The following is a 25,885-nucleotide window of genomic DNA, read 5'->3' on the forward strand; positions in this document are numbered from 1 at the left end:
AGACAGCTGGATGCCATGCACGTTTCTTTGTGATAGTAAGGTGTCGTCTTTGATTAGCTCTCTTAATGCTGGAACTGATTCTAAATTTTTCTTTAGCAAATCGTTGAATCTTAGCTCGACGTTTAATATTAATACATGCTTGCTCTAAGTTTTGATCGCTATAATCTATGTATCTCTAGATCCCAACTGTCTTTTATATCAGCGAACCATTCTGGGTAGAATCAGTTATGATAACACGAAGTATACGCAAAATGGTGTGTAACAATAGCTTTAACCAACCATTAACATTATTTAGTTAGACTTATATTTTATAACCTCAATATTCAAAAAAAAAAGGTTAAAATAACAGATATATCAATTCCTTTTTTTTTTCCTTTTATCATTCACCTCTCCGGGGCCGAGAAAGGCACTACAGTATACGAGGCTACATTTTTGTGCTTTCAACCCTCTCTAAACTCTATAACTCCGAAACACGAACCTCGACAAATAAAGCCCCTCCACGGAGAAACAAATTGAGCTCGGTACTACCAGGAACGTGGTGGAGATCAAACTTGGAACTTCTCGCTTATGAGGCAAGCGATCTACCACTCCACCACAACCGCGTAGTGGTGTTGTGGTAATTTAAATATATTACTACTCTTTGGGGTTTAATGTTAATGGAAAACAAATTTAATCATTTTCAAACATAAGCTGCCACAATGATATTTGGGTTCAAATAGCCCCAATTTTGAACTTCAAACATAAATACAACATTTTTTATCAAAATAATAAAAATAAAAAACAATTATGATTTTCAGATTCAAATATAATATTTATACACTATATTTACAAAAGTTGTTTCAAAGTAAGATAGATCAAAATATTCAATATATCAAGTAAGATTAACCAAATATTTAAAGATCATAAGAAATTAAAACAATTCCAAAAAGCTTAAATCATTTTATGAAAACTTGAATGTTCCTGTTAAATTAAAGTAAAATAATGGGAGATATTATATAAACATATTTGCTTGTAGATTTATAAAATACAACATGATTAATAGCAATATGACAATGGTAAATATTTTTTGTGCAACCACGTTACCTAATGTAATAAGTTTGAGGTGTAATGTAACTTAAAAATGTTATAAAGGTAACCTTAATAAGCTTTTTGTACTTACAAAAATAATATTTGTCATTTACAAAAAAAATTGGTGTTAAGTATTAAACTTATTTTTAATTTTTGCTCTTTATTGTCTTCAAAAAGTTTTTTTTGTGAAGAAATGATTTCTATGAAAAGTTGCGCAATAAAAGTTTCTTATTTTTTGTTGTTATAAATCTGTTTAAAATACAAAAAAAAAAAAAAAAAAAAAACTTATAATCTTCTCGGACACACAAAACATAGATGAATTTTTGATTTTAACAATTTTAGATAAAATTAATACCAAAAACAGTATTTTAAATACTATAATTTTTTACAAAAAAAAAAATTGTATTTTTTCCTTATTATAATCTTGAAAAATCTTCCAAAAAAATTGTTAACCGTATTTAACAACCGTAGCTTTTAACTTTTCAGTGTGATGGATGTTTTTCTCAAACAAAGCAAACCATTTCAGTGTCTTGTTCAAGTTTTTATGCACTGCTTCAGATGATTGTTCTGATGTAACATCAAGCGAAATCTTCTGCCTATTAAGATACTCTTTGAGTGGGACTCCGATTATGTGAAACTTGCCTCCTAGTAAGATCTTAAGATCATCCTAGTAAGATTTTTAAAATATTGCATCTGTATTAGTAAGTGATCAGGGCCAGGAATGTATTTTTTTAATTTAAAATTCATGTTGTTTTTTATATAAAAAACCTCAAGCAATTCCTTACCTTAACTAAAGCTCATTTATACCATATGTAATGCAATCTTACTAAGTTTTCTTACTTCTACTTCTACCACTTTCTCCTAAAGATGCTACCTCTCTAAATACTCTGCTACCTCTAAATACCTGCTACCTCTTTAAAAACTCAGACCATTTCTGTCTTCTCTAAAAGACATTGTTTGAAACAATTTTTTTTCTAATCTCTGTTAAAGAATATGGCTCCATTTTTTGTCATGTTTAAGTCATACAACACAGTCAACAATCATCATCTGCTCTTTCGGCAAATACTACACCATATAAATGCAAAAGTTTATTCAAATTTTCATATTATGTATACATAAATGTGTCTCTTACTTAACATCTTGGATCCAAGCAGACATAAAAGTTTATATAAAACTGCGATGTTTTTTTTTTCTTTTTTACAAGAACATCTCTATTAAGAACTAATGTCTTTTTATCATTGTAAAAAGTTAATGCAAAAAGGTCTTGTCTGATGCTAAACTCCGTTATTCACAGTTTACTAATTCTCGTATTTTATCTCAAATGTTAGATTCTAAGTTTTATCTTTTGGAAAATCTTTAGCTGTGTCATTAACTTTATGTTATAAAATAAGTCTAACATTACACCGCTAATTTATGGTTCTGATCTTATTACTCATCCCCAGAATAAAGCAGAGTTGTTTGCAAAGAAATTTTACTTTAGTTTGACTCCTGGATCTAATAGCCCTACTAGCCATACTCTTCCTGCCATTTCTGTTGAACAGATTAACCCATTGCTAGTCATCAAAAATTCTGCTTTTCCTGATGCTAAAGCCACTCCTCAACTTGAATTTTTTATGGCTTGTAGTTCAGACAACATTTTTATTAAAACTACAAAAGTATTTTTCAGAACTTTCTTTAATTCTCGTTAAACTATTATTACATGCCAAATAAGTGATTGCAATATTTAAAAAAAAACACATTGACCTCTTTAACTATTCCATGATTATTCTTCTCTCTAGTATTAGTTTCTTCATATAAAAGTTTTAAGAATAAACCATGTAAAAAAAAAAAATTGATAATAGGGTACCAATATCAGACTCATCAACTTTCCTCAAGAACCCAGACTCAAAGACCTGGCATAATCGAGTTCCAACGCATGTTTCTACTGGTAAATCGAGGTAAAAGTGAAAAAATATGAAGAAAGAAAACATAAAATAAAGTAGTTTAAGTAAAACTTATATTATGTATAAACTATATTTTTATATCTAATTTAATGTGAATTTGGTGTCGTGTTGAAATGATTATTTTGCAAGCAGGAAGTACAGAGTTCAAACCCCATTACATTTCTGATAGTACATGTTCCATAGTGCAACCTGGTTGTTTAACTAGATTCTTGTTTTAGAGTCATAGGGTCAAATAAGGGCTATAGAAACAGTTGTAAAAATAAACAAAACGCTGCTTATCAGTTAGTAAATTATATTGGCTAATATTAGACAGGGGCTGATTTTGATAAAACCAAACAAGGGCTGCATTAATATTGTTAATCTTTCTAAATCTTTTATCATAATATACAACTCTAATTACTTACTAATGTCAGTTACGATTAATGCTAGTTATTGGTTTATTAAAATCTCAAAAGCTATTAAAAATCTACTTAGCAGTGTTGATAAACGGCGGCTGCCTCCCAATTAATTTTTAGCGGCAAAATTTTCTTTATTTCGCCTCCAATGGCTTCCGCCTTTTTATTGGCGGCCGCAGTCAGGATTTTTTTTTGGAGGCAAAATGTTTTGGATGCCGACGCCATTAACGAGGCAGATCCAATGGTGGCCGCCTCCAGAAGAACTTTTGGAGGTAAAACGATTTGGAGGCCGCCTCCAATAGCTTCTGGCTCCCAGCTGGCTGCGGCCGCCAAATTGGAGGCGCAAATATTTGCCTCCTGCCAGCAGATGTAATAAAAAGTTTTTTCACGTTTGTCTTTAAGTTATTGACCAATTAAAATATTAACTGAGAACAAATTTGACATCATAGTTTTGTTTCATATGATTTACTGACTATTTAAAAAAAAATTTTGAAAAAAAAGGTTATAATTTTTTCAGAGCGGTTGTTTTTTTAGGACTATCGAATAAATTTTTAACTTTTAAACGTTGTAAACTTTTAATCGCTAAAACTTTAAAACGTGTAAAATTAGATGAGTCAATATTTTTAAACGTTTTTTAAAGTACAGAGTAAAATATAAATAATATTTATAAAAGTATATATACTAAAAGTTTAAAAGTTTTAATTTTTTTGTTGTAATTTGGCAAAACTATTAGCATAATACAGCGTGGTCACAAATTTTTTATAAAATATAAGCTGATATTTTTTCAATAACTTTTACAATATCCAATTATTAAAAATAAGTATTTAACGTAATGGTAAATGATAAAGTAAATAAAAATTTATGTCGACTTGTTTTAAAAACGTTGACCAATATCAGTCAATTTAATTACTCATTATAATTTATTTATTTATTTTTTTGTCAAAAAGATTTATTCGCCAATGGCATAGAAGTAAAATTTCCAACTTTTAACTTTTGTTTTGAATAATAAAAATACTAATTTATTCAACTTGATTTATTTATTAAAAAAAAAAACTTTTTTAAATACTCATAACTTTTGTAAATAATCGTATAAAATGAAACTTGATGTTAAATATTTAACATTTGTTTCAAGTTAGTAATTAATTGCTTTAAAGCAAACGAACAAATAATTTTTATTACATCCGCCGCGAGAGGCAAATATTTCCGCCTCCAATTTGGCGGTGGCAGCTAGTTAGGATGCAAAATCCATTGGAGGCGGTCTCCAAAAGATACTGCCTCCACAATTTTTTCGGGAGGCGGCCACCAATGGCGTCAGCCTCCAAAACATTTTGCCTTCAAAAAATAACTGTGGCTGCGGCCGCCCGTAGAAGGCCAGAAGCTATTGGAGGCGGAAAGAAAGAACTTTTTGCCGCTAAAGATTAAATGGAAGGCCGCCGCCAACAGCTTCCGCCGTACGGCATTATCAACTCTGCCACCTAGTGTTTTTAAAATCTACCTAGTGTTTTAATTTAATTATCTAAATAATTAGTTTAAATTTTAATCAATTTTAATTCATTATTTTAACAAGTAATTAAATTAAAATTATTTTAACTAATTAAATCTCTTTCCAATCATAAACATAGTACAAAAAACAACAAAAAATCAACAAAGAAAACAAGAAAATACCTGGTCTATATAAATAAATTCCTTTCACACGCTGCAAACCAAGTTGTTTAACTAACTCTGGAGGGTAAACTCTAGATATTAATGCTCTTTTAAATTTAACAGAAAATTCCTTATCAAAGCAACACCCATTTTCCAAAAGTCCTCGTCAGGATTTAATATTGATGTGTTGCGATGCTTATCTGTAAGATTTATCTCTGAATCATCCGCCTTATCAAAGTAGGTGGAGGATTCAGAGATAAATTTTAGCAAAAAGTTCATGGAGATGAACTTTTTGCTAAAATTTATCTCTAAATTAAGGAAAGACTACTAATCTATACACTATATATAAACAACTCAGCGACAATAAAAATATGGAAACAATCAATCCAAATATTTTACACAAATAAGTAATGTGTGCAGTATAATAAACTTTACTATTTCTTGTTAATACGACAACTGTTAATCTTTATTTTTTTGATTCCCTTTTTAAACTCTATTTACAACTTTTATACAGAAACAGAAATCCTCGAGGGCGTAATTAAGTACAAAAGGAGCGTATGACTTAACTAATAAATTACATCAATTAACTTTAATAATATTATGGCAATAAATTTACAAACGTGACTATAAAATTTTATAACGATCAGCTGTTATCATATTTCTAAAGAGGGTTAATGCAAATAGTACAAAACTAATTCGAAGCAAGAACGATGTAAAAAAAAGTAATATTCAAACAACAAAAAGCAACGAATATATAAACATATATATCAGGGCAGAATACTAAGAAAAAAAACTTGGGAGTAATATTAGAATACTAAGAAAAAAAACTTGGGAGGCAGTACCCCCTTCCTGTCCCAGAAAATCTTACCTGAAAATTAGCGTTTTTTAGCAAAAAAAAACAAACAATTTTGCCGTAAAAAGTGTAAAAAAAAAATATCTCCTCAAATTTTAATTTTGGCGGCACCTAAATCGGCGCCTAAATACGGTCGACGCTGTATATATATATACATATATATACATATATATATATATATATATATATATATATATATATATATATATATATATATATATATATATATATATATATATATATATATATATATATATATAAAATAATATATATATATATATATATATATATATATATATATATATATATATATATATATATATATATATATATATATAAAATAATCTACTTATACCAATTCCATGATTATTTTATATTAAAAGTAAGAAAAGGACAGGCTACTAATCTATACTCTATATATAAACAATTTAATGTATGTACAGTAATAAAACTTTCAAGATAACGGTTATAATCTTAAGTAATGGATATAAATATCATCATATAATGACGATATTTATATTTAATACCTTAGAGTATAAGATTTATATTTCATTATCATTCATAATGATACAAATCGTTTATGGAGAAAATAGCGGATATAGGTTTAAACTCCTATATTTATGCTAGAACTTTGCTTTTTAATAACAACGTTAATTGTTACTGCAATTTTAAAATAATGTTTTTAATTATTTGAACAATAAATGTCAATTAGGTGTAAATCAAGAGTCAAACTAGTTAGTTAAATTAGTTTAGCTAGATTAGCTTTTTCTGTAACATAATGGCATAATAAACTGGTAGGTAATTATTTTTGTGGATGGAATTTCTTTTTTAACAAAATAATGGATTCAATGTGTAATAATTAGACAACATTTAATCTATGAAAATTTACAGCTAGCATTTAGAAGTCATAAGTTATAACGCGTTTTAAGGTTAACTTTGATTGTATATTTTCTTCACAGACTACATTTTTATTATTATTATTATTATTTGCCGTATAATAAAATTTACAATGAAATAAATCGCGTTAATAAATAAGAGAGCTGGAGCAAGCAAAAGACATAAACTACTTATCATCGAGCCCCATTTTCATTGAAAAAATCGTCGGTTTATATACAAAAAAGAAAAGTAGCTAAGTACAAAATAAGAATCTTACACATGTTAGTTACAATATAAATATTAATATAATATAAATATTTGTATTGAAATATAACTCAATATATCAAAGATTAACAACAACATAAAAGTATTATAGTTTTATAACAAAAAAAAAAATTAAATAAAAATAAAACTGCAACAAAAGAGAAGTTGTGTCAATAACTATTTTTTTAGATAATTTATATTATTTATGTATTTATTGTAAAAGAGATATTTTAAATCAAAGTCATTTTGTAATAAGAGACTCTTAGATTCTGTCCTGAATTGTTCCAAAGAGATGTTTTGAATATTCTTTTTTTTTTGTAACAAATTTTGAAAAGTGTTTTCATAGAAACGGTCCTCGGAATTGGATTTGGTAAGACTTAGTTTTTGGTACAATAAAGTTGTTAATTGAAAATTTAGTAGGATACTTGTGCGAGGTATCACTAAAGTAAGATTGAAATACAATTGGAGAAAGCCCATGTTTTATTTTAAACATGAATTGTAGAACTTGGTGCATATTAAGTTTATAGATACTTAGGGCACCAAGCTTCCTTAAAAGAGGTTCGCAATGAAAAGTTCTGTGTGCATCAAATACAATCCTGCATGCGTGTTTTTGCTTACTACAATTTTTTTTAATTTACTATAATTAGCACTACCCCAGACAATATTACAATAAGAGATAAAACTATGAATAAATGAAAAGTATATTTTTTTCAAGGAAGCAGTGTTAAGATATGGTTTAGTTTTATATAATATGGAAATATTTATGGAGATTTTATTTTCTAAGTATTTTATATGTGGTTTCCATGATAAATTTTCATCTAGTATTACTCTTAAAAAATTAACGATTGGTTTCCTTTTAATAAATGTTTTATTGATTAAAAGATTAAGTAATTTTAGTATTAAAAAGAACTTTTATGTTTTTGTTGGAATAAAAAAGATTGGAGTCGTCTGCAAACAATATAACATTTAAAATATTTGATGCTAAGTACAAATCATTTATATACAATAAAAATAAAAACGGTCCTAAGATTGAACCTTGCGGCTCACCACATGTAATGTATTTTTTTTTTTCAATTTTTTTATAAAAAATACATTGTGACCTGTTCGCCAGGTAATCTTCAAACCAAAGTAAGTTTTTATTTCTTACTCCATAGAGTTCCAGTTTTTTTTATAAGTATCTTATAGTTAACAGTGTCAAAGGCTTTTGACAGATCAATAAAAACTCCTAAGGTAAAAGAATCATTATTGAATGCATCTGATACATGATTAATCAGTTCGATTACCGCATGGTTAGTTAAATTATCTTTTTTGAAACCCAAATTGTTTACTGTACAGCAAACTGTTTAACATCAAATAGTTATAAAGTCTGTTGTACATAATTCGTTCCAATAATTTTGTGAAGCAAGGTAAGACAGAAATAGGTCTGTAATTGGAAATATTAGTTTCGTCACCAGATTTAAAAATTGGAGTGATTACGGCAACTTTAAGTTTTTTTGGCATAACACCTAGTTTTAATGAAAGGTCAAAAATATGAAATAATGACGGTTCAATGATATCGAAAACTGACTTAACAACAATTACACTTATTTTATCAATGCCTGCACTTTTATTACTTTTAAGACTATTAAAAGCATTCCTTATCTCGCTTAGATTTAAATTAGATTCTTCCATAATAGTATTACACGGTTTAATATAAGATTCAAATTCTATGGTACTTGGCGGAATTTTACTCGCCAAGTTCAGCCCTACTTCAAGAAAAAATGAGTTTAGTTTTTCAGCTATTTTTTTTTATCATAAATCATTTCCCCGTGAATTAAAAGCTTTTGGAGCAGATTATTTTTTAAACATTTATTTTTAACAATTATTTGTTTAATTATATTCCACGCTTTTTTTAGTGTCGCCGTTAGTTTTTTCCAGCAACTTTGCATAATAAATTTTTTTAGAGTTTGTTTTTGTTTTTTCAAATAAGTTTTTTTAGTTTTTGTAGTTTATTTAATTTTAATATGTTTTGTGCCTTAAATATTTAACATAAAGTTTTTGTTTTTATTTAGACGATTTTATTAGTCCCTTGATCATCCAGGGGTTTAAGAGAGACTTGGATTTTATAATTATTTTTTTAATAGGAAATGCTACGTCATACTGTTTACTGAATTGCGCTAAAGTTAATTCATATGCATTATTGACTTCATGGGATTGTAAAAAAAGATTAAAATCTATATTTTCTGATAAAAGAGTTCGAAAATACAATAAAGAGTGTTCATTGATCTGTCGCGTTAGAATTATAGAGTTCGAGGGGGGATTATTTTGGGTAATGTTATCAGTAATAAGGAATATTGGAAAGTGATCTGTTAAATCAGTTTTGATTATCCCCGTTCCTGAACGACAGTTTTGGTAATTGTTAGTAACTATATTATCAAGTAAAGACGATGTAGTCTTAGTTATTCTCGTTGACTTATTTATTTTTGGCATTAGGTTATATTGGGTTAGAGTAGAGTAGATTAGGGTAATATGAGCACCTTGGTAATATGAGCATACTTAAAGATTTTTTAGTGAAGTTAAGTTTCACAGTGAAGTTAAAGTTGCTATGTATTTTTTGAATCGACTTTATGTGGTGATTACAGGAATCAAAGCAATTAGCGTAAATCTATATGCAGTAATTAGCGGGTATCACCTAATTAAGACGCTGTTAAATTTTTTGCGTTTTTAAAATAATATCATCACGCATGAATAAGTTTGTGGCGCGAAATTTTGGTGCTAAAATAATGAAATTAATTTTTTCATAAAGAAAGATATGTTAGCTAAGACATTTTTGTCTTATTTTGTCTTTTTGGCTTGAAAAATAATGCATAGAACTATTTAGTTTTGACTTTATTTAAAGATGCCATTTTTGTGTAATATGAGCATGCTCAAATTACCCAGTGATTTTCATTGAAATTACCTAGTTTAAAGGTCCTAAAAAAGCAGTGGTTTTAATTGGTTTTTTGAATAAAAATAAAATATAGTAAAACTTTTTAATATTTTAACAATATTAAATATTTTTCTGTAATTTAAATTCAAAAAAATTGAATTTTTATTGTTCAAAGGCTTGAGTTGATAAAATTGAAAAAATAACGAACTAATCTTTTTTTCCTTTTATTACGGAAAACATAGTAGTATTGTTTCAACAAAAATTGGCTTAAAATTTGATCTTTTAATCATAAGTTTTGTTAATAACGAATCATTATATTTCAAAAATTAGTTCTAATTGTCAGGTTGGTATTTTTTTTACAAAATTAATGTTTTTTTGTGAGCTAATTTAAAGTGCTCATATTACCAAGTAGTCTGGGTAATATGAGCATTTTTGTTACTTTTTTAAAACCTCTGTGTTTTTAACAAAAAATTTCGGGTGCCCAAATATCTAAGCGGATCATGAGAAGGGATCCATAAATATTGTTTATTCGCAAAAGTTTCGGATTTAACTTAATTATTTTTGAAATTATTTCAATTTTTGCTTAAGATGCTCATATTACCCTAATCTACCCTATCTAAAAAGTATTGAACATTTTTATTTGAAGCATATTTAAGCAAATTTAAGTTAAAATCACCAGCTAAGTAAACATGTTTTCGTGTTAAACTAGTTTTGGTTAAAAAACTGCTTAAATAAGTTATAAATTTCCTTAAACTACCAGATGGTTGTCTATAAATAGAATTAATTACAATATTTTTGGTGGTTTTGTTTATAATTTCTACGCACAACGACTCATAATCTGTTTCATTAACATTAAGATCATTACGTAAAATAAAGTTAATTGATTTGTTGACAAAAATACTAACACCACCACCAGCGTAGTTAAAACGCGGTTGGTGAACTGGGTGCGGATTCACCACACTTTCGTTAGTCCAAAATTTGCGTAAAATTTGCGTAGGTTTTGCTAAAGTTCAAAGTTACGCTAAGTGGTATTCGCAAACCTTGCGTAAACAAAAACTCACGAAATTCCTAAGTTTTTACGTAAGTTATTACTTACGCAAAAAGTCTAAAAAACGGTATTCACAACATTTTCCTAAAAAGTGCTCAGAAAACTTTACGCAAGAAAAGTTACGTCTGCTATTTTCTGACTTAAGTTAGGCGTAACTTTGAATCATCTAAAAATACTTAAAAATGGCATTTTTATTATTATAAAAGATTTCAGATTTTGTTTGTTATTGCCAATAAAATATAATTTTATCTTAATTTTATACTGCTATACGTTAAGTTATTTATTTAAATAATACAACTATAGTTTTTTTTTAACAACAACAACAACAGCAGTATATTTACCAAAAATTTAGATGTACTACATAAACTTATTTTATAGAACTTGTTTTCACCTTAAATTTAAGGTTAAAAAAATATACACTCAATCTATATAACGGATGGTTCACTCTCTCATAGCATAGCTAAAAAAAGGAGAGCGACCATAGTACGGATATATCATAAAGTTTTATAGTATGCCAATAACTTATTAAATAAGTTAAGTTAACATAATAACTAGTTATTGTCATACATCAAAACTATATGATGATTCCATACTATATTAACTTATGGTACAAATCTATGCTATACTATCTATACTACAGCGATGGCCAAAAATTAAAGACCACTCTTTTTTTTTTTCAATTTTTATTTTTAACCTTAGTATAATTTTATGTTGGAAAAAGGTATCAAAAAAAAAAAACATTTTTAGAAAGAATTTTTTTTGTATTTTATATTTATTATAAAAGAATTTATAATTTTTTTACAAAATAATGTTAAAAAATTAAAAAACTGACTAGTAAAAAATATAAATGGGAAAAAAAATTGGACAAAATTTTAAGACCAGTTTCAAAAATATTTCAAAAAGCAATAAAAAAATAATTTAGAAACGTGTTGTTCCTCCATTTGTTTTCAAGCACTCTTGTACTCGTTCTGGTATTGAATTCATTAAAGTTTTGATTACTTCATCAGGCACATTTTTCAAATGATGAGAGATCAAATTGTAAAGTTGTTCTTTACCAAGCTTGTGATCAAGCCACGACCATAAATTCTCTATTGGATTCAAGTCTGGACTATTGGCAGGCCATGGAAGCACTTGAATTTTTTTAGAATTGAACCAATCGCTAACAACATGCACTTTATGACACGGCGCATTATCTTGCTAAAAAATAAATCCATCTTGCAACTGCCATAAATCAATGCTAGGAATAAGCGAGTTTTCCAAAATTTCGATGTACCTTTCTTTGTTGAGTCTACCATCGAATAAATGAAAAACGCCAACTCCACAGGCACTCATACCGGCCCAAATGCCTATTGAACCACTGCCTTGTTTTGTTCGTTTCAAAATGCATGATTCATCGAACCGTTCGCTCGGAAGTCTACGCAACATTACGCGACCTTTTCTGTTGTCTACCTCAACGTTTATTTCATCACTAAAGACCACACGGCTTCACTGATCTGTTGACCAATTTTTATGTAGTTTGCACCACTCTTTCTTGGCAATTTTTTGTTTTTCATTTAAGCGTGGTTTTTTTGCAGCAGCACGCCATAAATAACTTAAATTGTGGAGGACCCTTCGCACAGTTCTAGGGCTTGCTTTCAGACCATTTGACAGTGTCCATTTCGTAAACAAGTCTGTAGATGATGCTTGTCTGCTTTCTTTCATTAATCTCACTAACGAGCGAACATCACGGTTATTTGAAATTATATTGCGTCCAGTCCTATGACGATCATTAATTGACCGGGTCTCTTTGTATCGTTGAATTATGTTAATAATGCAAGAGTGAGACCTTTCGAGCTTTTCTGCTATTTGTCTGATGCTATAGCCTTCTTCTTTTAATACAAGAGCCGCGTATATGTCTTTTTCTTCGATCTTTGCACGCATTTTTGCAATATTTTTATATCCTTGATGCAATTCAAAAATTAAATGTTTATTTGATATCGAAACTCAGGTTTCGACATTATATTTTATAGCCAACGTAATAAGCAATTAAGACAGTTAAAAAAAATAATGGATTATTATTTTTAATAAGTGCAAATTAAAGATTTGAAAGTGGCCGTTAAATTTTGTCCAAGAAAGCCAAATTAAATTAGTGATACTAGTTTAATTTGGCCTGCACTTTTGTTGTGTGGTGCAGTTTTTAACTTAAAAATATTAAAATTTTTTAAAAATAACATATTACTTATGGCAATCGAGTCAAATCAATTAAAACTTGCTTTATGTTAACCTTTTCAACTGAAACGATTTGTAACAATGTTTTTACTTAAAGGTTCTTTTTTTCAGCTTTTTGAAAGTTATTACGTTCTGAAACAAAAGTAACAATGTAGTTTACCATTCTTTACCAAAAAATTTTTGAATATTTTATGTGAATGAATTGATGCCTATGCGGCCAGATAATGCATTTGCCTCATTGGAAATATCATAAGCATTATTCAAAAACATAATTATGTGGAGTTGCTCTTCTTTACACCAAATAACTTTTCTCTAAACAAAAATTTAAAAAAAGATTCTTTAAAAATTTTGAACTTTTTTAAAACTGCACCATACAAAGTACATCCAAACTAAGCTAGTATCGCACCACAATCACAGTATCACACAATTGGAAACTCAATGCAATTATTTTAAACAACTATAAATATATAAACTGTTTACCTTTTCGCTTTCTTACTAATTATTTACGCTATAGATTTCCCCACACGATGCAACGTTTAAAAGTATTGACAAAATACGTGGTTGCAAAATAAATTTGTACATAAAAATACAGTAAAAATTTTGTATGAGATTTTTACTAAGTAAAAAAAAGGTGGGATATTTTTTGACTGAAAATAACAGATGGAAATGCAAAGTGTGCGCAGAACAAAAGCTAGCAACTCTTGTCGGAAATGTTTTTCATCTCAAAAACCATTTGCATTCAAAACACAAGGATATTGCTATAGAACTAGAAATTTCGGAAAAGAGGAGAGTTCGAAATAACACTCATAATGAGGGTAACGGTAAAGAAAATGCTATTTTCGTTTCACGTATAAAAGTTAAATTTGACTTCGATATAAACGATACAGTAAGAGACTTCATAAAATCGAGTCTGATGAGAAATTTGCCTATGACAGTCGCTAATGACATGCGGAAGAATGAGATGATTAGAAAGGCTCTTCAAGCTTTTGGTGTGAGATGGAATCATCAAAAAGCAAAAGAATATATTCTTAACGCTGCTGACCAAATTTATGAAATTATTGCAAAGGATATAGAAAATGTATATCAATAATTAATGTTTGAATTAGCGTCTTGTTTCGATACAAATGTTTTCTCTGCAAGTATTCGGTATACAAAAGATGGAAAATTGCACGATCGAACTTTGGGAATGCTCACTCAGCACGGACGGCAACTTGGAGCGGTTTTGGCTGATCAGCTAATTACTTTGATTGCGAAAGTAGGGAAAGGGGCAGATGATATTTACTCAACTTGTTCGGATCAAGGTAAAAACATGATCAAAGCTTCTGATGCTATCAGAGAAATGCAAAATCAAATGATCATTTGTAATGAATTTGTTGAGGAAACACAACAGTTTGATTTTGAAGATTTCGATCTGCTTGATCGAGTCAATTTTGAAGAAGAACTTGTAGAAAATTCTGAAGATACAGACGATGGGATCGAAAGGCTATCACATACTCAAGAACAAGATAGAAATGTAAATGTGTTAGAAAACAATATTGGTGCAATCTGTACCAAAATGTTTTGTGGAGCGCCAATTGTGTTTGCCAATTAGCTGCAAAAGACGTAACAGAGCCGTTTAAAGCCACTCTTGCTGAAATAAGAAAATTTATAAGAAATACACAAGCGCCTAAATATGATGCAATTTTTGCTGATCTCAAGAGACCACACAAAGATATTGCTCCAAGATAGAGTAGTATTTACATCATGGTAACAGACATGTTTGAAAAACTCGCGATATATGAACAAATTGGTACTAATCGAAATAACCGCGAGCTAAGATAAAATGATGAAACCTGGAAATTTATTGAGGAAAGCAAGAACATTTGAGCCGATATTTTATGCAATGAAGGATTTTCAAAGATCAGACTATACCATGTCGGACTTCTTTTTACGATGGATGAGAATGGTGATGAATTTAGAAAGGATTGCCAATGGACAAAATAATTTAACATCTAATCTTCTAGAAGCTTTAAATTTACGTTCACAAAGGTTTTTTGAATGTGATGCTTTCATCGCTGCTCTCTTATTGGATCCTCGTTTTGCATGGAATAGTGCTGGTCATGAAGTTTTCAACGATTTATTAAGAAGCCGCGGAGTAGATCATCTATTGAAGATTCATCACTTTGTAAACTCACAAAGACAACTTGCTGAAATTGCTCGACAGCCTGAAAATTTACGAGATGAGGATGAAGAACGTTTGACTCAACTTTCAGGTAGAGATTTTACTATCATTCAGTAATTGATAATTAACCAGTATTTGATATCAAGCGGTTTATTAAATAATTTTATTCAATTAACATTAAAAAAATCAAGAATTTCCACACTGTGTATCAATAAAAGTTCAATACTACTCAATAACTTGCTATTATTGATTTTCGTAATCATAGAGTATTATTCGTTTCTTCCATTTTTTTTTTTGTTTCTTCACAAATCAAACGAAAACAGTTTAACCTTTTATTGATTTAAGGTCAAAGAGTCAAATTTTAAAGAAAAGTTTTTATCTTTTAAGTGTTTGAAAAACTTTGCAACTTTTAATGATTCGAAAATCAGTTCGATTAGACAATACTTGTTGTTTGATAAACAAATAATTGATATCTTTTCTTTCAGGAGGAGGTCAACGTCAAAGCGTAGATATTATACAAAACTCAAGAATTCATCAGTAAATAACAAATATTGTATATAGTGAGCCACGTATTGGTGTGAATGAAAGTTTAAATATTCCTGAATATTGGCATTTAAAACGTGATGATCCTAACTGGAAGGAACTTTACAATATTTCTCAAGTTGTTTTTGGTGCTGCATTTTCTCAGGTCAAATTTGAACGAGATTTTAGTAGCTTTGCAATGGTCTACAACCATTTGAGAACTCGGCTTTCGGATGAAACATTGAACGCGATTTTAGTAGTTAGACAAAATTTGGATTTGTTTGACAAAGTCAAATTCTCTTTATTACGTTAATCATATATAAAAAAAGATTATATTTAATGTTACTTGTTTTAAAATGGAATATAAAACACAACCCAAACTTTAATTCTTATCTTTGAAGACTCAGTAAAGTTGAGTTGTTTCAATGATTAAATCGATTTTTATTTAAGTTTATGTAATTAAAAAAAAAAAAATTACGAATGAAAAATGGTTGTTAAATATTTTAAAATTTAAAAAATTTATCGTACCAAATTATTTTATTCCATAGCTTTTGAAAAAAACCAATCTCTGACAAAGTCATTACTTTGTTAAAATACTCAAAATTCGGCAATTAATATTATAAAACAATTTTCAAGATTTTCGTCTTTTGGGGAGGCGGACGCCAATGGCTGCGAAAGAAAAGTGTAGTCGAGAATTTTTCCGTCTTTTATAAACTCTGCTGATAGCTAAATAACTATATTCAACTTGCATTAACATTGCTAACTGAAACATTCAAAAACATGTAGTCCTTAATAAGTTATAATTAAAAAAACCGCAATGAAAATAATCACAGTGTGGTGGTGTTTGACGTCATTAACAACTACTTTTATACTTTTGTTTTCTTGAAAAACGTCATTTTTTATCGATTTCTAAATTGTATAGTATCGTCAGGATGGTGAAAAAACTTATCAAGTCTAAAGTATCAAACTGGGGAGAGTATCGAAAAAAAGTTTTCATTGACTATCCTAAGTTTTAAATTGAATAATATTATTCTTCCAACAAGCTTGAATTATATTATAATACAAGCAACAAAAAAAAAATATTTCATTTAATGTCACTTGTTTTGAAATGGAGTATAAGAGAAAACCCAAATTCTAAATCTTGTCTTAAAACTTTTGTTATGAATTAACACAGGCAAACAAAAAATCTATTGCATTAATTTTGGAAAATTATTGCAATAGATTTTTTTGGAAATTCGAGGGTATATTTTTAAAGATTTTATTTTTTATAAAATTAAAAAGATGAAAAAAAAGTCAATAACACTTTTAAAATAAACAATTTATAGCATAAACATCCTATCAAAGTCAAATCTTTTATAAATTTATAAAAAAGTAACGTAAGTTTTATTTTGAAAAGGATTTCAAACAAATCGTTTACTCGTAAATATTCAATCGGAAAGAAACTTTTGCTTGTAGCTCTTTCTTTTGTCAACTTGCTTGATGCAAGTTGACAAAAGAAAGTTGGACAGTACTGTTAGACAGAAGTCTGCCATCATGTGTTTTTCCAAAGGTCCTTGATAACGATTATCCATTTTCTTAAGATCTTGGTGGAACCGCTCTCCTTTAAAAAATCATCTTGACCAAGATACTGTTTAAGATGCCTATTTACAAAACGAAGCTTTATACTTATTTTGCATCGAAGAGCACAAAAGGCTTTCAACTTTCTAACTTTTAAACAGCAGAGTTTTCTTCTTTTTTATTTCCAAGAGTGTTTTTTACAACAGCCTCAAACGACTACCAAGCTGTTTTTTCACTTGCTATCAATTGTTTTAACAAATTCTTTATCACTTTTAAAAATCGAGAGTTTGTGAGCAATCAAAAACTCCTACTATTTTTCCTTTATTGACAAACATGGCAACACCCTTTGTTTTCATTCCTTCTAGCGGCGGGAGACCAAAATACCAACTTCAGTATGGCTTTCGCCGCTAGTTGGGAGGCAGAAGCCTATGGAGGCGGTTTCCAAATCATCATTTTAAAAAATCTTCTGACGGCGGCCGCCAGTGGCTTCCGCCTCCGATTCGGCGGCGGCCTCCAAAACATTCTGCCTCCAAGAATAAATTCTGGCTGCTGTTGCCAATCGGAGGCGAAAGCCACTGAATGCGGTCTCTAAATCAACTTGCCTCCAAAATATCTTCTGACGGCGGCCCCCAGTGGTTTTCGCCTTCCGATTGGCGGCGGCCTTCCAAACATTCTGCCTCCAAAAATAAGTTCTTGCAGCTGATGGCAATCGGAGGCAGAAGCCACTGGAGGCGATCTCTAAACTAACTTGCCTCCGAAATATCTTCTAACGACGGCCGCAAGTGGCTCTCGCCTCCAAAAAAATCGGCATTTTGGCAGAAAGTTACTTTGCCGCCGGGAGACTTTATCAACTATGAATGTCATAGTTGTTTTAAATGGATGTCACGTTTGTTTTAAATGGATGTAAAAACCGGTAGAAGTAAGCTATAACTGCTATAACAGTTTTAATAGTTATTATCTTATTCATTACTATTTTATTATTGTTATTATTGTAAAATGATAATTTATTAAATTAAAAAAATATGCGTGTATATATGTATATGTGTATATATATATATATACATATATATATTTATATATATATATATATATATATATATATTTATATATATATATATATATATATATATATATATATATATATATATATATATATATATATATATATATTAATGTATGTATACATTTATTTTTTTAAAATAAATTGATAATATTTAATTAAAAAAATATGGGACAAAAAGGAGGTACTGGGCCCTAAACTTTTTTCTTAGAATAGGCCCTGGTATATATGCATATATACATTGGTTGTTTCTTGTTGTTTGTATATTACTTTTTTTTTTTACATGGCTCTTGCTTCGAATTAGTTTTGTACTATTTGCATTATCCCTCTTTAGAAATGCGATAATATCTGATCGTTATAAAACTTTATAGTCACTTTTATAATGTTTTTTTAATTTAGTAATACACATCATTAACCATGGAAGTTTTTACGGAAAAAGAAAGGAGAATGTTAACTGTAACTACATCGCCGAGTGATGAATTGTCACTCACTAATTGTCTAATTATAAGTAAAGATCATTTTAAAGATCTTTAATCTTTAAAAAGAGATGAACTTTTTGCTAAAATTTCTTTTAATAATCGTACAAAGTTCACATATAAATTATGTTCCCATGATAAAATTCGACCTGAATTTATTGGACTTATATTCAAAGAATATAAGTCCAATAAGTTATATTCAAAGAATATGGACTGCTCTTATTCTTGAGCGTGGAGCTGATGTTTCCATTTGTGTGTGTACAACACCTGCTATTATTAGTAAAATCAATCTTAAGGTAAATTTTCTTTATAAAAAAATGAAAATAATGGACTTTTTTAACACTGATTTAATGCCGAAAAAATTCAATGAATATTTTGGTGATCTTCCCAAAACATTCATTGAAAATATTCAATGAATGTTTTGGTGATTCTTACTATAGGTCAAAAACTGGTATTCAAGTTTACTAATAAAATGTCATTATTACTATTGGTTTTTGATAAAATAGAATGTATTGAAAATAGTGCCTCTACATTTGGTTTGCTTAAGATGAATTCATTAGTTTCCTTTGATAAGGCAGATGATTCAAAAATAAATCTTACAGGTAAGTATGCAACGCGAAACTTACCTGAAAGATTTATCTCTAAATCAGCTATGACAACCACATCAATATTAAATTCTGACTGAGACTTTTCGAAAATGGGTGTTAATGGCTTAGATAAGGAATTTTCAGTTATATTTAGAAGAGCATTGGTATCTAGAGTTTACCCTCCAGAATTAGTTGAACAACTTGGTTTGCAGCATGTGAAAAGAATTTTTTTATATGAACTTTTAAATGGACTTTTATATGGTATTTTCTTGTTTTCTTTGTTGATTTTTTGTTATTGCTAATGTTTATGATTGGATTTAATTAGTTAAATTAATTTTAATTTAATTATTAAAATAATGAATTAAATTGATTAAAATCTAAACTAATTATTTAAATAATTAAATTGAAACATTAGGTAGATTTTAAAAACACTAGGTAGCAAAGTTGATAATGCCGTCCGGCGGCAAAGTAACTTTCTGCCAAAAGGCCGACTTTATATGGAGAGGGAAGCTGTTGGCGGCGGCCTTCCATTCAATTTCTAGCGGCAAAAAGTTCTCTCTTCCGCCTCTAGTATCTACTGCCCTTCCATTGGCAACCGCAGCCACATTTATTTTTTGGAGCTAAAATGTTTTGTAGGCCGACGCCATTAGGAATGCGGTAGCCATTGGTGACCGCCTCCAGAAAAAATTGTGGAAACAAATCATTTGGAGGCCGCCTCCAATGGATTCTATCTCCTAACTGGCTGCGGCCGCCAAATTTGAGGCGGAAATATTTGCCTCTCGCCGGTGGATGTATTAAAAAATATTTATTCGTTTGCTATAAATATTATTATATATTAACTAGAAACAAATGTTAAATATTTGACATCTAGCTTCATTTTATATGATTATTTACATAAGTTTTTAGTATTTAAAATAGTTTTTTTTTTTTTTTTGAAACAAATAAATTAGTAGTTTTATTATTCAAAACAACAGTTAAAAGTTGGAAATTTTACTTCTATGCCATTGGCGAATAAATCTTTTTGACAAAAAAATTAAAAATTTTTTTTTTTAAGTAATTAAATTGACTAATTTTGGTCAAAGTTTTTAAAAAAAGTTGACATGCTAAAATTTTTATCCGTTTTATCATTTGCCATATCGTTAAATACTTGTTTTTAATAATTGAATATTGTAAAAGCTATTGAAAAAATATCTGCTAATGTTTATAAAAAATTTGCGACCACGCTGTATTACGCTAATAGTTTTGCCAAATTACAACAAAAAAATTAAAATTTATAAACTTTTAGTATATATACTTTTATAAATATTATTTATATTTTACTCTGTACTTTAAAAAACGTTTAAAAATATTGACTCATCTACTTTTACACGTTTTAAAGTTTTAAGCGATTAAAAGTTTCCAACGTTTAAAAGTTTAAAATTTTTCGATTGTCCTAAAAAAACAACCGCTCTGAAAAAATTTTAACTTTTTTTCAAATAATTTTTTAAATAGTCAATAAATCATATAAAACAAATCTTTGATGTCAAATTTTAACATTTGTTCTTAGTTAATATTTTAATTGCTTGGTAACTTAAAGACAAACGTGTAATAACTTTTCATTACATACGCTGGCGGGAGGCAAATATTTCCGCCTCTAATTTTAACACTGCAGCCGAGATGCAGAAGCTATTGGAGGCGGCCGCCAAATGGTTTTGCCTCTAAAATTTCTTCTGGAGGCGACCACCATTGGCTTCCACCTCTATATTGGCGTTGGCCTTTAAAACATTTTGCCTCCAAAAAAAAACTTTGATTGCGACCGTCAATAGAAAGGTGGAAGCCACTGGATGCGAAATAAAGAAAATATTGCCGCCAAAAAGTAAATGGGAGGCAGCCGCCGTCTCCTTTGGAAGAAAAGTGGAGACGAGAATATTTACGCCGTTTATCAACACTGCTTGGTAGATTTTTTAACAGCTTTTGACATTTTAATAAGTCAACATACAAAACTAGCATTTATTCTGACATTAGTAAGTAATTAGAATTTTAATTTATGATAAAAGATTTAGAAAGATTAACAATGTTTATACAGATCTGGTTTGAATTTATCAAAATTAACCCATTCTCCCCCAAACAATTCGGAAAAACAAAAATTTAGGTACCAAAAGTGAGGGTAAAAGTAGGGTATCTGCTAGTTAAAATAAACTCTTGAAATTTGGCATGTGCATAAAAACGTATAAACTTAAAAAAACGGATAAGATAGAAAAAATATATATATAATATCTTTAAAATTTACTAAGCACAAGGAGTACAACACAGTTTTTGATATCAATAAATATAATAAAATATAATAATAAAATATTATAATAAAAAAATACTCTTTAAAAAAGTTCGATTATTCTAATTTTAAAAAAAACATCTAAGCTAATGTCATTATTAAATCAATTAAACATATCACAATTCCACTATTGCACATTCTTAATTTATCTTTACAGCAAGGTGTTTTTCCTGATAACCTAAAAATTGCAAAAGTCATTCTAATATTAAAATTAGGTGATCCTTCTGATGTTGCCAATTATAGACCAATCTGAACACTTTCTTTTTTTTCTAAAATATTAGAGCGGGTTATGTATAATAGATTATATTCTTTTTTAAATGTTGATAATATTCTTTATAATAAACAGTTTGGGTTTAAATCTGGTCATTCCACAGAGCATGCAATCACTCATCTTGTTCATGATATATATAAAGCATTAAGGAAGACAAGTATACCCTAGGGGTATTCAGATTTAAGTAAAGCTTTTGATACAGTCAATCATCAAATCCTTCTATCAAAACTCAAAAGTTATGGTATTATAAATAGTAGCTTGTCCTGGTTTGAGAGTTATTTGACTAATAGGAAGCAGTACATATTATATGACGGAGGAAAAACTGATTATCAAACAATTACCATCAATTTTAGGACCACTTTTATATCATGTTTATATAAACGATTTAAATAAATTCTCTAACATCTTAAGCTCCATTTTATTTGCTGATGATACCAACTTGTTTTATTCCAGTAAAGATATAAGTTTATTCTTTCAAACTGTAAATAAGGAACTTGAAAAGTTAACCCAATGGTTTAAGTCAAACAAACTGTCTTTAAACATCAATAAAACTAAATACACTTTGTTTCATTGTCTTCATAAAAAAGCATGCAAACTACCAGACCAGTTTATTGATAATAAACTAATAAAAAGAGAACAATCAATAAAGTTTTTAGGCGTGTTATTAGATGAAAATGTAACCTGGAAAGACCACATAAGACTAATTGAAAATAAAATATTAAAAAATTTGGGTATATTGTACAAAGCCAAGCAGTTTTTAAATCTATCTTGTTTGAAAAACCTATACTTTTCTTTAATTCACTGCTACTTAAATTACGCAAACATTGCTTGGTGCAGCACTAACTCAACGAAAGTAAAAAAATTGCTGAGTAAACAAAAATATGCTATAAAGATAATCTCAAACGTAGATCGTTTCACTCACACTCGAACAACATTTAATGAACTCAATATTCTAAATGTATTTAAATTAAACCTCTATCATGTTCTTATCTTCATGTTCAAACTGGATAAAAAAATTTCCCCAATTTTATTTAATTCAATTTTTAAAAAAATAAGACACATATACCCTACCAGATTTTAAAAAAACAATTATACTCAATCCAAAATATATTATTCAGTTACTAAATTCTCAATTACAAACTGAGGTCCTAAACTGTGGAATACTATCCCAGCAAACATGTCAGCGTTGAATCAACGTTGAAAACCGGTCGCGGCGTAGAAAAAGCGTTACAGTCACAAAAACAACGCGCTTTCAACGTTGAATCAATGTTTGTTATTGTATACTAAATCGCGGTAAATTTAAACGTTGAATAAGCGTTGAAATTGTAACGTAATTTAGCTTCTCAAAATAAGACGTTTATTCAACGTGGAATCAACTTACGCAAAAAGCCATTTTAAAGACGATTCAAAATCTATGCTTCATCAACGTTAAAAATAAACCGCTTTTTAAACGTCACATTTTCAACGTTGAATAAGCGTATAAATATCAACTTATATTATCTTCTCAAAAAACCGCGTTTATTCAACGTTGAATAAAAGTACGCAAATAATCACTGTAAAAACGTCGCAAAGTTGAAGGTTTATCAAAGTTAGACATTAGCTGCTTTTTCAACGTATTTAAGCTATTTATGAAACAACGCTTATTCAACGTTACATATACCATCGTTGAAAATGTGGTAGTTAAAAAACGTTGAAAAAGTGTTATTTTGCCAACGTTAATTAAACGTTGTTTTGACAACGTTGAGGAAGTGACACATTGAAAATTATTGTCTCATTAACTAGCCATTACAAAAATAATTTGCCGTAAAGAAAAGGCAACTAAAACTTAATAGAATACATGCAGATGGTATAAAAAAAATATTTTGATAAAGTTATGTTTTATAACTTCTTTTTATTGCGGCTAATTTAAAACTTTTAGATTTTGCATCAAATTGTATATAATATACATAAATCTCAGAGTATATTCGGTTTATTCAGGTTATTTTTGTTGATGATTTATTTATTTGAAAATGACCATTTTAATAAATTGCAAAGTTGTATTAAATATGTTATTTCTAAGCTCAAAATAGCACTTAATTTTAATAAGATTCAGATGTTTTAAGTAATATCAAAATTAATAAAACATAATAAGTCAGACTAAATTTAGTCTGTTCACAGACTAATTTTTTTATTTATTTGAAAAACTTTAAACACCTTACCCTAATTATCAAGCAAATATTCAGTATAAAATCTTCGACCAATAATGAAAGTATGCATTATTAAGTTTTTTTTATATAAAAACACGTTTGGATAAGAAACTTTATTTCCATTTTTTTGAAAAACTTCTAATTTTAATAGGAAAAGTATTAAGTCCTAATTATAGAGTTGGTGTTGTATATTTAATTCTAACATTTATTTTTTATCATACATTTTTAATTATTTTAATAATATGTATTTATGCATATATATTTGGGTAAATTTATGAATATATATAAAAGAAATATATACATTTTATATATGTATATATAATGTTTATATTTCTAGTCCTAATTTTAGAGTTAGTGTTGTATATATAATTCTAACATTTATTATTTATCACATACCTTTGATATGTATTTTTATTTATTTTAATATTATGTATTAATGCATGTAATTATGATATATATATATATATATATATATATATATATATATATATATATATATATATATATATATATATATATATATATATCAGAAATATATACATTTTATATATACATATAAATATATATACATATATATATATATATATATATATATATATATATATATATATATATATATATATATATATATATATATGTATATATGTATATATATACATATATATACATACATTTTATATATATACATATATATATATATGTATATATATATATATGTGTGTGTATATGTATTTTTATATATATATATATGTATATATAATATATACATATATATATATATATATATATATATATATATATATATATATACAGGGCCGGCTCGTGGCGTGTGCTAAGTGTGCAATGCACACAGGCGGCAAATTTCTAGGGGCGGCAAATTTTAGGATCAACATTAAATAAAAATTTGCCAAAAAAATACTTTGTTCAGATAAAAATTATTATTATATATATGTAAAAAATTACATCGATATTTCAATATTTAATTTTTGTAAATAATTTACTTATAAAAATGTCTCTAAAGAAAGTTCCGGGATTCTTTTTTGCTTATTCAGCATATCTTAGTACCAATAGAATTTGTTCCTTTGAATTGGCTGGTTTTCAATGTTGTTATCATAATAACTTTATTATTATAGTTGATCAGTCGTTATAACATGTTAGTGATTTTTATTTTTTTTATTAGTATGTTTAACAATAATTAGGAAAGTATTAGATATTGTCTAACGAGTTTTGAATTATAATTAGAAAATGGAGAAAAGGAAAAAGTTGTCCGGTTTTCAGTATCATCTGAAACGGCTAAAAAAACAGGAAGAACGTGATAAAACCAAACTAAACTAGATACTTTTTGAAGTTCAGAAACATTTTATAGCCCCAACAATGATTCTGAGATAAAAATTTTGCCATATAAAATCAATTTAAACGAGATCAGAGTACATGAAGTTGAGATGGAAGGTGAAGAATCGAGCAAAACTCGATTCTCGAGCGAAACTCGATTCTCGATCGAGAATCGAGCGAATTTTTTGTACATGGGAAGAAATTTCTGATTGGCT

General features: G+C 28.3%; 2 protein-coding genes across 2 annotated transcripts in view; one reads left to right on the plus strand and one right to left on the minus strand.

Annotated features, from left to right (window-relative positions):
* Nucleotides 1–12,484: 12,484 nt before the first annotated feature.
* LOC136089554 (uncharacterized) lies at nt 12,485–12,919 on the minus strand. Its single transcript, XM_065815605.1, has one exon. It carries the CDS (start codon nt 12,917–12,919, stop codon nt 12,485–12,487), a length of 435 nt encoding a protein of 144 aa, XP_065671677.1.
* A 6,536-nt stretch (nt 12,920–19,455) lies between these two features.
* Nucleotides 19,456–25,885, plus strand: part of LOC136089555 (vesicle-fusing ATPase-like) — a 34,881-nt gene continuing 28,451 nt past the window's right edge. The window contains 1 exon segment of the mRNA XM_065815606.1: nt 19,456–19,831. Within this exon segment, the coding sequence (XP_065671678.1) occupies nt 19,456–19,831 (376 nt within the window).

Source organism: Hydra vulgaris, chromosome 13 (assembly GCF_038396675.1).
Source record: "Hydra vulgaris chromosome 13, alternate assembly HydraT2T_AEP".
NCBI lineage: Eukaryota > Metazoa > Cnidaria > Hydrozoa > Anthoathecata > Hydridae > Hydra > Hydra vulgaris.

Bases quoted from the DNA above. Each gene is read 5' to 3' on its own strand.
- LOC136089554 (XM_065815605.1), bottom strand. From the start codon at position 12,919: ATGCGTGCAAAGATCGAAGAAAAAGACATATACGCGGCTCTTGTATTA.